The sequence below is a fragment of the Triplophysa rosa genome, linkage group LG17 (genome assembly GCF_024868665.1).
Source record: "Triplophysa rosa linkage group LG17, Trosa_1v2, whole genome shotgun sequence".
In the NCBI taxonomy this organism is placed as follows: domain Eukaryota; kingdom Metazoa; phylum Chordata; class Actinopteri; order Cypriniformes; family Nemacheilidae; genus Triplophysa; species Triplophysa rosa.
In genome coordinates this window covers 19,381,899-19,396,605 of record NC_079906.1, presented here as the reverse complement: position 1 = coordinate 19,396,605, position 14,707 = coordinate 19,381,899, and the positions used below count along the sequence as shown (strand labels likewise).

At 38.2% G+C, this 14,707-nt stretch overlaps 1 protein-coding gene across 1 annotated transcript in view; it reads right to left on the bottom strand.

Annotated features, from left to right (window-relative positions):
- med27 (mediator complex subunit 27) overlaps positions 1-14,707 on the bottom strand; it is a 42,325-nt gene that overhangs the window by 25,966 nt on the left and 1,652 nt on the right. The window contains exon 3 of the mRNA XM_057357356.1: positions 2,341-2,471. Coding sequence (XP_057213339.1) covers positions 2,341-2,471 — 131 coding nt within the window. The remainder of the gene's footprint in view (positions 1-2,340; positions 2,472-14,707) is intronic.

Sequence of the window (14,707 nt, the reverse complement as noted above, 5' to 3'; positions counted from 1 at the left end):
ATGCATCGCAGACTGATGGCACAATACGCCCGAAGCAGATTTACCAGAAGCACCTAACTTCACTTTACTCAACACAACTGAGAACTGGAAAAATGCCATTGCAGGAAGTAGTCTGACATTTGTGGAAGGCGCTTTTTCTTGTACCGACATTATGTGGGAACTCGAGGTTAAGGGGTATATAGGTGGCATTTTGAAAAACCAATAGAGACAACCTGCTCCACAAAGCACAGTGTAAGATACTGTATAGTATGTGGCTCGAACTGATTTGCCAAGTGAGAGATGTTCAACAACATTTTAAGGAAAAAATATATCTCTAGCCAAACCATAATTCATCCCGTAAATCAGAGGGAAATGATAGATAATATCATTAGGGCTGTCAAGCGATTTATCGCGATGAATCGAATCAGAATAAAAGTTTGTGTTTACATAATATATGTCTGCGTACTGTGCGTATTCATTTTGAAATTTATAAACACAAACAAATACACATACATGTATACATATTTAGGAAATATTTACATGTAAATATTTATATTCACCAATAATTTAAATTATATATATAAATGTTTATTCATTTTTATATATTATATTTTTCTTATATATATGCATGCATGTGTACGTATTTATAAATACAAAATTAATATGCACAGAACACAGACATATATAATGTAAACAAACGTTTATTCTGGATGCGATTAATCGTTTGACAGCCCTAAATATGAAAGGTGTCGAAGCCAGCATACTGGTCAAACTTTACATGAACTGTAATGTATCCCTCAAATCTGATTGGTCGATTGCAACGTTGTCCCAGGATCAACAATGACGTTGTCCCAGGATCAACAATGACGTTGACCCAAGAGCATCTCTCACTTGGCAAAATCAGGAAATCCAAAGTGTCGCATAGTGTACTCCATAAGAAAGTCTTGAATAAAAAATTGAGCAAATGCACATGTGAATGTAAATTCCTTCAGATTATAAACTTTATCCAACATGCTACTTTCAATAATCATAATTTAATTAGTCTAAATTGACTTTATACAAATCTTTGAAGTAAACATTAAAGTTACCTCAATAAGGCAATACAATTTTTTTTGACAGTAAATGGTGTAACCATGAAATGTGATTGTAAGTGCACCCCGCATTGCATTATGGGCAATAAAGCGAAGTTAACTATAATCAGTAGTACAAGATAAATAAGATGCCATGTAAATCTAGCAGTTAGATTCATTAATACAAATAAATAAGAACTAATAAATAATATGAATACAGACAACACCCTACAGTTTACTACATGTATATGGTGAATAGGGAGTGATTACGGGACACTAGCCGTATATACAGGACATTATATGTGGCACATGTTTGTGCTTTCTTCTTGTCCTTCAACCTCGGACAGAACATTGCTCTACAAGCACCCAGAGCAAAGGAGACCACTGCAACTTGAAATAAATGAACAATCACTTTGAAGAGCCTTGGAAAAATATAAAAACGTTGCAATAGAATAAGATTAAAAAGAGCCCATTTGCAAGGAGAAACACAGGAGTGCTATCCCATCACAGGGCTTTTCATAGGAAGACAGACCACCTGGGCTCCGCTCTCATCTTTTCCATTCACCATCCATACTTATTTCATTCCATTCGTCTTTCATCTTCCCTCCTGAGTCCGTGCTCTCCTCGCCGTTCTCCAAATCTCGCTCTCGCTCCTTTCTTATTAAAGCCTACGATCTACGACCTCGGTGAGACCACGCCAGACAATGAGCTATTCTACTCTGTCGCCGTAACCTGACAGACCGGCAGAGAAGAATGAATCAATGGTCACCTCTGACTTCACGCTTGTGGGTCCACAAACAAACAGATGTGTGGGACTTCAGTCTTCATGAATGTTGCTTGTGTTATGCTTCTTTCAACTTACATGCACAGTAGGGCCCAAAAGTTCATTTTCAAATGCTTCTTTTACACGAGGTCGAATTTAATATATCATTTTTATTTATACGTATTACTTGATTTCTGATTACAAATGTTTATTTCCATGCTTAAATTGAATTTAAATTCCAGATTTTCGACAGAACTTGGCACACACAAGCAGGATTAGATGCGTGCTCATCACAAAAGCATGGGTTGGATTTCCAGTGAACAAACATACAGATGAAAAATATACCTTGAATGCACTGTAAGTGACTTTGAATAAAATCAAAGAGTTCAGTCACAAAGTTCTGATGGTCATGATGCAGTTGACACCAATACAAGGAACTGTACAGTATCAATGTAAACATGGAATGTAAACAATGTATTGCCATGAATGCATCAGATACTCCTACATGAAATATGAAGTGATACTCACTGTGTGGGGAGGACAAGAGTGCTGGGCTGGACTTTGGGTCTTCTCTTGGCAGACGTTCCCATCTGATTGGCTGATCGTTTGAGTGACTGTTGGTTTAGAAGACTGGAGGCCAGACCAGCATGGTACTGTAACTATGGTGGCAAAAAACAACAGAATAAAGTTTACCGTACTAGATCTGCTGTGATTATTTGTTTCACGTTATATAGCTATTATTATTTATTTATTTATTCAAATTCACAGTGCATGTGCATGCATTCACTTTACTCATTTTTTGTAAATATTTTGGGCCATAATCAAAACAATTGATGTTTTGATGAATTCATTCTCTAATCGTTTAAAGGTGATAGAATAGCAAAATAAGACAATAAAAATACACGTAAACAGCCAATGAAGATACATACACTGGATAATAAATAAATTATAATATTTAAAATAATAATAGCAAACTATTTGAAATAATATAAAGTGGGTTTCCAAAAACGATTCTGATTGAAAGAGTCGAGTGGACCAAAATGAATATTTCTTTCAATATTTGCAATACTATTATTGTCATATAAATATTTGTTTATAAAGATTGAAAGGTGCAGTAGTAGTTTATTAATGAAACACGCTGTTCCTAAACTTTGCAAACAACAGAAAAAGAGCCTAAAAACTGGCCAATCAGAAAAGCTCTCTGTCTGTCAATCATTTCATTCAATCAGGTCTGCTGGGACTGCGTTTGTTTTTCTTGGAAGGTGGGTTTTGGAAAAAGAGCATGTGGTTATAGTAGCAATAATTTATAGAATTACAACAATCATAATATAATTATTATATACTCATTTAGTGCCAGAAAATCTTTACGCATTACAATCTGTTCGTTACGCAGCTATTCAGCACAGTTTTGGACAACGTGTCCAATTTTAGACTGCTATTGCCATTTAACAATATCTCACGTTGAAACAATGCAGAACAAGCGCTGAGAAACTCTTGTGTGGCTTTACAAAGAGCAGCTGAAAATGTAAAATAAATCATCATAGGCTAATTTGACTTTTCTCTTATGTTTATCCAAAGCACAGTTCCAACCTTGTCAACAATCTGTTCATCTGGGATAAAGCACAGTTGCTTGCCTATACGGCTCCATCATGTTTTGTCGTCTCTTCCTCCTCCTCTCATGCCCACTTCCTCCTCCTCTCCTCCTGTTTCACTGTTTAGAACGTAACACAGCGAGCGTATCTTTCGCTTTGATGTTGCTGAGTAGCAGTAGCCTGTCAATAGCTTTACTGCTCAAGTGATGAAATCATGGGAAAGGTGTCCACTACCCAGAATGCACAGGTGTAACGCTGTGTCACTCCCGTCAAGAAAGCTGACGGATGTGACAAAACTCTGGATGCCAAGTACTTGATATCACAACACATCTCGCACACACAGCCAACATCTGTGGAAAACAACAAACAAATGTAGCGTAAAAGATATCATGAGTCATGACTGACCAATCAGAATCTAGTATTCCAAAACGAACGAAAATAAATGATCTACTTTAATATACGCAGCTTGTCAAACTACAAAGTAGCGTCTCGAACGCATCTGCCCAGGGTAGCCGGCTTGCTGGGAATTTTCAAGCAAATCAATAGTCCGGGGGTGCCGCTAGCAACACGCTGCTAGTGAGCGAGGCCGATCGGAACCCATCAGGCCCACTTTCTTCGCTTCAGAATTCATCGGCATGCTCTCCCACGTGCGCCGGGCTCTTAAATCAGAGCTCGTACGGGCCCGTGCCTCATTAAATGCTATTAAAATATTCCTCCTATTGAGCTAATTAGGCATGTTCGGAAGCAGCGGAGCGACGTTTGCCGAGAGAGAAGCAGACGGAGGAGCACACCCCCTGTTTAATTTGGCTGACCAAAGCAGCTGTGTTAACAGGGAATTATTTTAATTAACTGAAGCTCCGCTTCGTAGCTAATGAGCCTGCTTGGTAAGGGTCAGATCCTGCGTGAGCGTAGCGTGTGCGCTGTGTAGATGCACTCCAGCGGTGTAAAGAAGTGCTCGCTAATAAATAAAAAGGCCTAGATAATAAGTTAAGGAAAACACGCTCGCAGGATGCTGTCAAGACGGCTCAGGTGCCTTTGAATGTCAAGTGACTTGAGCAATTGTGTGCATTTAAAACATTCACAATCACCGTTGCTTTTGCAGTTTGGTTAGTGTTTCACAAATACGAGAAGTGTAACTAAAGCAAATCGCACTAGAGAACCTTGTAATATTCTTCACACTTCACAATAAATCATGACGATTTTTAAAATACTACTTCTATTCTGTCATACAATGCCCACTTTTTTTACAACCCAAACAATTTCTGGTAATCACAAAACAATCCAGTAACATCCGAGCATGGCTACAACATGATGCCTTGGGTGCACGTAGGCAGAGAGGACGGTGAAAAGAAAGTGTCAGGGGACAAAAGACGAGCAGGACAGCAGATGACGGGGGTGTTAGAGAGAGAGGGAGAGACACATAGGACAAGATGGACATTACCCAGAATGCTGTCAGGCAGCTGAGAGCGTCATCTCATCGGGGCAGTTGAAGATTAAAGCGCGGGGTCACGATCTGACTTGGGAGAGGAAGCACGGGACATGCACACACAATCAATGTCTCCGTCAAATGGAACGAAACAAGACAGCCTCTTTTACTGGAACCAGACACAATTATGGAAGTGCAGAAAAGCCATTGCATCGTGATATAGCGCATTACCGGTGCCATAAACAGACCGATGCTGCTATAAGACGGACCTCAAGATGGGTCTGTAGGATTGACCACATACACACACAGATTGCTATAGTAAAAGTCTTCATGTATATAATGTATTATATGGGTTATTTTTTGTAATCTACAGTATTCATTCATTTAAAACAATGTGATACCGACAGTAGCTATTCATGGTTAAATCTTTAAAGGTGCAATGTGTAATTTTTTGAAGGATCTATTGACATAAATGCAATATAATATACATAATTATGTCTTCAGTGGTGTATAAAGATCTTACATAATGAAGCGTTATATTTTTATTACCTTAGAATGAGCTATTTATACATACACCGCGGGTCCCCTTGCATGGAATTCGCCATGTTGTTTCCACAGTAGCCCTAAACGGACGAACTGCTCTACAGAGCATGTTATAAATTATTTCCTTAGGCAAAGCGAAAACATGATGACATCCTAATCCTGTGTCAGCCACCAAAGTGCTTCGAAAGGGAGGGGGGAGTGAGCCGTTGCTAGATGCCGCTAAATGTCATACACTGGACCTTTAATGGAGAACAATACATATCTAAGAATGCCATAAATAGGTCAATTATGGATACAATTGAATATCATACTATTATAATGTATTTTACTATTTGTAATGTAAAATTAAACAATTATTATATAAGACACTATGAACAAATGATGATGCACATGTTGCATACGGACTTGAAGTGTTAACAAACATTTCTAAACAAGATACTTAGGGTCACCTCCTAGTCACAAACCTCGGCAAAGGTCCGACCGCTGCACACGGTATAAGCAGAAATGCAGTACTAGCTAATTACTAACTAATTGCACACCCTCAATCAAATCCAATATCTTTTCAAAGGGGCTTCGCAAAGCACGGAACAGCCAAAGCACGTCATGAATATTAAATACAAGTTAAAACAACTCTCTTTGATCATACTCTGGTTGAAATTCGCCACCCCCACGAATGATGAAATTCTTATTTATGAGTGCCGTTTTACCCAGAAATCCCCAAAAAACATTTCCTTGAGGAGAAAGTGGCTCAGTTTGTTCCAATCAATTTTTGATCTACAATAAAACAAACTGAGAAATTGTACATTGATTTGTATGTGTGTGGTTACAGCACAATGCAAACTATTCAAATTCCCAATTTAGTTGTGAAATCTACTTTTGACAGGCAACATAACTAATTTGGAGTTTTGAGCTGTTACATGCCACCTAAAGATGCACGATGGGACATGTCTTTCCAAAAAATCCACTACATGCAAGCTTGGATCAAATTAGAAACAGATCTTGGGGGGCACAGAAAAATACACATTAAAACCTTCTGCACATTTGCTACTTAAAAGAAGCTTTTTCCTGTAACTTGAACAAGAAACCAGTAAACATAAAGAAGAAGAAGTACAGTGTCGACCAAACACATGACATAAATGCCATCCATCCATACACATAATCTATGGTCTCATTAAAAACAATTTAGTCACGAGTGATAATTAAGATATTAATCCCCATGCGAAGAGAGACACAACAGAGATATGAGGAAGTGGGAGGAGGACAGCGAGATTGACGTGAAGGGACGAGGAGGCAGCGATGCTGCAGTCAGGGGGTTAATTAATTTTTAAATATCAGCCAGGGGTCAAGAGGTCGAGGGTATATTTCTGTGCCTGCTTCTCATAAATCAGGGTTATGGGTAACGCAAATGAGATCAGACATATTCCTAGCAGGGAACCCATTTGGATTCAAACTAGTTTCTACAGGCAGTGATTGAATACGGAGACAGAGGTACGCCACATCAAAACAGTTTTAATAAGATCCAAGACCTGCTACCAGCGGTGGGATAGAAGTTTTCCAAATTAAAGTATTGTATTAATTAAAATGAGCAAATGCTCCTAAATGTCCATCTTAAAGGATTACAAGCCTCAATACTCAAAACACAGAAACAAGACATCAAAACAATGCTGTAACAAAACTAGACAGACAAAAACATTTTTGATTAATTAAGTTTACATTTCTCATTTTAATTTAATTCAAATACAATTTATAGTAGGGCTGTCAAATCGATTAATTGTGATTAATCGATTTAAAAAAAAATGTTTGTTTGTGTCTTTATAATATATCTGTGTATGCCGTGTATGTTTATGTTTGTGTATTAACAGTACACATAAAATACATATATTATATAAACACATTTAAAAACATTTAATTTGGAAATGATTAATCACGATTAATCGATTTTGAGTCCACTGTGTTTACAGCACCTAATTTAGATGATATCTTAAACAGGCTAAACCCTTCATTATCATCAGTGTTTATCTAACTGAATCACCATTCAGAAGCTTAACACTGTAAAACAAAAGAACAAACATGACAACTTCATCCCCATCTCATACATAAACTATTTTTAAATGAAAACTCTCCTGTACTGAAAATAACAGCGATAAAACTATCAAAGGCTATAGAACGTCCTTTGCTCTTTTAATGAGGAATTAGCAGGCCGAGGCAACCAGAGACCACTGTTCTTTTAACTCCACACTCCCTTGTCTTGGAACTAATAAGGAATCGGAGCTTGCTAAAGTTACATCATCAAACATTTTTCTCAGAGCAATGCATTTTCAAAAGGTCGCTGCTTTTTTCCGCCCCTCTTAGCGGTTTCTCGTTCTCGTCCACCCTTTATCGTCCCTTCGCGCCACGCTGATCTTTAAGACTGACCAGGCTATTAGTCCTCCCTGGCACAGAAATTGCCGGACACATGCTCCATCATTAACCGCGGGGCTGAAACATGTTACGGTGGCAAGTTTGTTGCTCTCTGATCTTATTGTGGGCTCCGGGTTTGAGGCCTGCCATTTGTTTCCTCTGACAGCCTCGTTCAAGACATGATTAAAGCGTCTAACCAGCTGCACGGTCTCAAGACAGTGTCGAGTGTGAAAGCCATTAGCCTTTGAAACATTCACAACACTCTTTTGATTAGTTCGAGGGCAAAAAAAACAGGAAACAGAAAAAGTTGTAGGCTCGGGTGATTATAGAAATATCCATAATGTAAACTCTACTACAAGGGATTGACTTATGACTTGGAGCCCGTGCTGGAGCCTGACCCTAGCGCAATCTAAACGACTGATACGATAACATAAAGCCTCTGAATGCGTAAAGCGGATATACTGTTCTGTACCTCTATAACTCTGTTCACTAACCAGATCAAGAGTGTGGAGGTCTCTGCTGGTTTGACTGTATGAGTATGATTTGGATTCGCTCCGTGCATTACGATGATTTCTTAGATCCAAGCAGGTTTAATGAGGGGATTGCTTATGTGAAAGTCTATATCTAAGAGGGGGAGATTCTTCTGTAAAGCATAAGCAAATTACAACCTTACCAATTTCACACGAGTGGGACTCATTTCTGCTTCTTAATCTTTTGATCTCATTACTCGTCCAGGTGTGCAAGCTGGTTTGTTAAGTGGAGAAATATAAGAGTGCCGATGGCAAAGTCACCTTGCATCTGAGCCGCTCGCAATACAAACCCGTGTCTAAAGTTTTCGTCAAAGACGGAATAAGTTCGCTTGTGATGGTCGCACGTTATTGAAAGGAAACATATTCAGCCCCTGGTTACAAGTTGTCACTTATCATCATCACTTATTGTCTGATGTGGTCCTGGAAATCTCAAGGTGCTACCTGAGACTTTGGCCTTGTACACTCTGTCAGTTTAAATCTAGACTAAAGACGCATCTTTTTAATCTTGCATACACTACACTTCCATAATATAAATCCTCTGAGGGTTTAGGCTGCATTAGTTAGATCAACCGGAACCAGAAACACAACTGATGTACTTGTTGCATCAACGAGTGCAGAACAGTACTCTACTCTCAGCCAGTCTTGTCTCATTGTTCCAAGGTTACCACAGCGAGCAGGATGCAGTTCATGGCCAGACCTGATGGTAGAGCGGAGAATGGGAAGCGGCGACCTGACAAGAGCCGAGATGATAGAGCTGGATAAAGAAGGACGCGGTGACTTGACACGTCTTCACTACAAAATTTCAAATGCTATTAGATTATTAAAGATAATCTTAAAACTATAATTTACTTTATTAGTAACTTTATTTATTTTTATTTAGCCTTGTTGTGCAAGCACTGTCCAGCTTGTGCAGAGGCAGCAGCTTTTGCCAGAGGGGAACTGGAATCCCCTGGTTGGGCCTGGGTTCTCCTGAGGTTTTTTTTCTCCATTGGAGTTTTGGGTTCCTCGCCACCGTTTGCATACTGTTTTGCACTATTTGCCTGGCCGGGGGGGGTTATTTAGAATTTTAAAGTTTTACTCAATTAATATTGCATATAGGAATTTATAGTCTGTTTAATATTTGACCTGTGTTTCTCTCTCCTTTATCTTAAATGTGTGCTTTCACTGTGCGTGTGTGCGTGCGTGTGTTTGTGCGTGCGTGTCTGTGTGCCCGTCCGTGTGTGTGTCTATGTCTATGTGTGTTAGTACGTGTGCATATTGTGTGTGTGGAGTGTTTTGTATGTGGGTATGTCTGTCTTCTGTGTTTTCAACCTTTTTCTTGTTTTTACACGTATAACTTTAATCGTTTTGCTTATAGTCAATATGTCTCATGTACAGCTGCTTTGTAACAATGAAAACTGTAAAAAGCGCTATATAAGTAAAGTTGAGTTGCGTTATTAACAGGACAAAAAAAATTACTAGCGAGTCTACTTTTAGTTTTCCTATTGTCTTTTTAATATTCCAGTTTATTCTTTTGTGATAAATGACATTCGTAATATAATATTGTAATAAAATGTTTTTTTTTTTAATAACCTGTCCTATTTTATACCATAAAACATGAAAAGAGATGTTAGACAGAATATGTACAGTAAAAAGTTTGCAAAAGTGGATGACAATGACAAATTGAGATTGCAAACCTTCACAAAAATGTCACAAAACTCTTCTGAAGGCATATGACTATGAACACGGCACGCAACATCAGGTTTGAGATAACAGATTTTCTCATAAACAGAAGTGGATGCACAGTGAGTGCGTTTACATGCACAAAATAAACGGATATCTATCAAAAATCAGTTGTCACGTGTTTACATGCATATCAATAAACCAGCTACACAGAAAACCGCGTTTGCATGTAAGTTTGACACTTGCCAGGTTTCTCGCGTGCAGTGACGTGACCATACACAGTCCGTCATGTAATTAAAAATGCAGCGGGAAATCAGTCAGAAGCTGTATTTTTATCACTTCTAATGTCCGCAGTACCTGCATATGCAACAGTAGTTTGTCATGTTGCCGTTTCTACGTTAACTGCATGATTAGAAAGCGGACTTTTATGCTTTATTTATTGCTACTTCTGTTTGAGACTTTTACTATTACGCTGCTGAGTTGTTTTTGCTTACGCCATTTATGACCTTTACCTGATAAAGAAAACCGTTTTAAGCGTTTACATGACATAACTTATCATCTTATTAAGCATAATCGGAGTAAGCACTCTACACCTTTTTGTAGCTTTATTGTGGTTAAAATGACATAAGAGGTAGCACTTTTATTGTAATTAGATTTCATGGACCAAACTATAATAAATACTCAATTCCTTTCCCCCCCACGCTTTATGCTAGCAAATCTGGACTGTCCCATAATTCATCTGTTCCTGGCAGTCCAGGGTTTGCTGGCCCTAGCGGAGCTCTGGCATTTATAGCTGACACAATAACAGCTTGATGTCTTCAGTGTGTGATGGTACAAAGATAAGCAGGTGCTTAAACGTCTCTGTGCCTGACACCTCTACTGACAGTCTACAGCCACCCGTGTTAAATACAACACTGTCTGCTAAATGATACAGAGACTCTCAAATCATTCAATAAAGATCAGGAAAAGCCTATGGTATTGTTAATACACAAGCATGATACTTCTACAGAGAAATAAGTAAATCTTGCAATATTCATTCTGCCTAATTTTTTTTACAAAAACACAATAGAACTGGTTAGCAGACTCCTAAATTGAATGTACAATCCTTTGATGTATGAATCGTAATAACCCATATACATATCAACATGGCTTTTTGGTGGCTTACAATGTCTGTTTGTTATGATATCAACATCGTAAAAAACCTGACCGTTTCAAAATCTCAAGTAAGCGAGTTTTATAATGAGCCAATTGTTGACCGTTATCAGCGTTTTGTTGTACATGTGAACCGCTCATTATTTCTAGCTTTAGGGCATCAAGGGATTTTCCTGCTGTTTTTTCAGAATCTAAATACCGCTATGCAAGAAGAATTCCCGTTTAATAAAATTGAAGCCTCGGGACGGAGTGGACCTTGAGATTTCCGAGACCAAAAACATCAGGAAATAATGACGATGAATGACAGCTAGTAGCCAAAGGCGAAGCACGTTTCCATTTAATGAAATGCTTTTCTATTCACTCTTGAATCCAATCGAACCACCTTAACAGGCTGTCGTTCCTGAAAAGATTACACTTGTACTACATTCTACAATATTTAAAAGGTGTTTTTTTGAAAAGGTGGGACTGTGAAACTCATCGTGGCAATTAATTCTGTTTCTTTTTTATTCTTAATAACACATTTTATTATCATAGTTTTTGGATTCTTTCAACACATATTAGCCATCTTGATAGATCATTTTGGACTGTACGATTAACTCTTAAATCTCAAAACAAGTTTGAATTCCTAAAGATGTCTGAAGCACAACAGGTGGATGAGTCAGTACCAGACTGAGATACGGACTCCAAGGAGACAATGGCCAAAAACAGCCCCACTAAAAGCACCCTGTGCATTATTCTGAGGTCATTTGCATGTCGGAAACGTTCGTATTGATCGGGTTTACAGTTGGGTAGGGGTGATGTCCAAGGCAGACAGCGTGGAAGCATCAACATTCTGAAAGAGAAGCTTGGTTTGGCCTTACGCCCATGTCCGCCTCAACACCGTCCATCCGAGACGCACCTAATCCTGCTCTAATGCTCTTCCCATCGGAGTGTGGGAAAACAGCTGGCCAAACACACGTAATGGGATGAAGCTCGTGAACTCGCTCTGCCACAGTATCGGATTCGGACCGGAACTAATGAGAACAACAGAATTACAGACATTTGGAGAAGAAAGTGGGGAAGAAAATTAACTTTAGAATGTTTAAAGACAACATCAAACTGACAACACTGGTTGAGACAACGCTGTTGTGTTGGGATGCATATAGCTGTACATATACAGTATATACTGTACATATAGCCATCTCTGCATATAGGAAAAGTATTTCAGCATCCAAAAAATGGCACGTATCTTTAATCAAAATTTAATTTAAACTTTTTTACTATTCTGCTGATGTGAGCAATATTGTATGGATGAAGCGAAACAAAATGAACCAGTAATATCGCAGCCTATCATGTCTACTAAATCCACGATCCAATCAAATCCCAATCAATAAAATAAACCCAAATCTACACTATTCCCCTAAATATTTTGTCTCAGTCCAGAAGTTAGTTTTTATATTGTCTTTACAACGAGCCATAAGTCAACAAAAAAGGGTGTTCAGGTGTGTGGATAAATGCTTTGAAAAAATAAATCGAAATGCACGGCCACTATATTGAAAACAAATTCAAAAAAGATTAAAAGCCTGTGTGACCCAAAAAAAGAGTTTAATACATTGGAACGTTTTTCGAATAAAGACAACCGAAAAATTGATGTTTCAAGAGCTGCTGCCACAGATGAAATCCTTTCTATGCAACAGCAAAGCTGAAAAGATTTAGTTTTGTTGGAGGAAAAAGACCTCCATTTCCACCTACCATTATGTAGAGCAGATCAGAGGCTGCTATTGATCGAGTACTTTCACCCAGTCATTCCACATCAGTGCAAAAAAGCCTGTCACATCAAGCAATTTATGCAAGAAAACTGAACAAGTGAAATAGCACCGCAAAACAGTCTTCACCCTATAATAACCTATTATTCAAACCATCCGAGACCTAATCGCAATATTTCATAATAAAACAAATTAGGAATTGAATCACAGCTATTCCAAACACAAAGTAAAGAGCCTGTTTCCCATCGAAAACATGAACCTAATCCGATCCTAATGCCACACGCATCACTTGAGGCCAAAGCATCAAAGAACAGAGCGCAGACGTCCAGTGAAATTGCATTTACAGTAAGAATAGCAAATCTTGTTCAATAACACTTAGGACAGAAGACCTACTCAAGATCAAAAGAAGTCAAAGCACTCAGCTGTAATGGATATTGAGCAAATGTTGGTTCTGCCGTGAGAACACCCACATCTATTGAATCTCAAGTGCGAGCTCTTCGGGCCGAGACGCAGCGTGCTTTCTATCGAAAAATTTTGCTCAAAGACCTTGTGTTTGACCGGGTCAAAGAGAACGCACTTTCACTGCCTTTTTTGGAACAAAAGCAAATTTACCAGATGACATTGACAGTAACACAACTTTGTTTTCTGGACAAGCAAGCAAGCCAACTTTTGATACGTTTCTACTTTTGGAACATCTCACGTTGCATTCACTGAAGATAATCACAGGGTAGAATGCCTCTGATGGGCTACAGAGTTGAGAATTAGATCATCAAAATGTAGACCTGCTTCCTCTTGATAATAGGCTAACAGCGTTATTAGGAGTCATGGTGTAGGTTTACACAAGTACAATGATTCCCTGACTCCATTAAGTCTGTTCTCCATGATGGTGCAGAATGATTCATGTTAATCTGGAATTTATGAATGGTTCGGTGGCCACATTTTAGAGAAATAAAGGCAAAACTCCTACAGTTGCCATAAAACTTATTGTTAAACAGGGAGGTAACAAAAGCAAAAACATAGTATAAGTCACATTTTCCACAAACAAAACAACCAAAATGAGACTTTTTTTAAAAACAGTGAGTTAAAGGGATAGTTCACAACAAAAAATAAAAATTCTGAATGAGGGCCAAATGCAAATAAAAATGGACAAGTTTTGCAAGTTAACTTTCTCACAAGTTGAAGGTACTTTGCAGCCCTGAAATATACACAATTTAAAAACAAAACCGTACAACAGCTTAACAATAGTCCTCGCTAAGTGATTCACAAACTGTCAACAACAGACATCATCTGTTATGGCAGAGGCATCAGGAACTTTCTATCTTCTGATTTACCATCAGACATTTACATATTTCACACATAAAGTACACCATTATGCTTGATCAGCAAAAACCAAACTCTGTGTTTACAAACCAAACAAGCATCATCAATAACAATCCCTAACGTTATGAAGGAGACCCTTTAAAATGTCAACCAGTGATTTTCTGGACTGATGAATGGTCGGTTTAAATGGTCTATTATGGCCATTTAACATGTTCACAGCACAGCACACAACACAGCAATTGTATTCTATTCCACTTTCGAAATTTAGGCTTAGACTTGGTTTTTATTATAGAAATAGGTCTTTATTTTCTTTAAGCGCAAGGAAATATTTGGTATCCGCTATTTTTTTATCACTGCTGGATTAAGGAGATTTGTTATACATGAATGCCCCTGCTCATTACCTTAAAAAACTTGATACTGTATTTCACAGTGCTTTACGTTTTATCACTGGTTGTAGTACTCAAACACATCACTGTTTTTCATATTATAAGTTTTCGTTGGTATTGTTTTATTTATAAATCAATC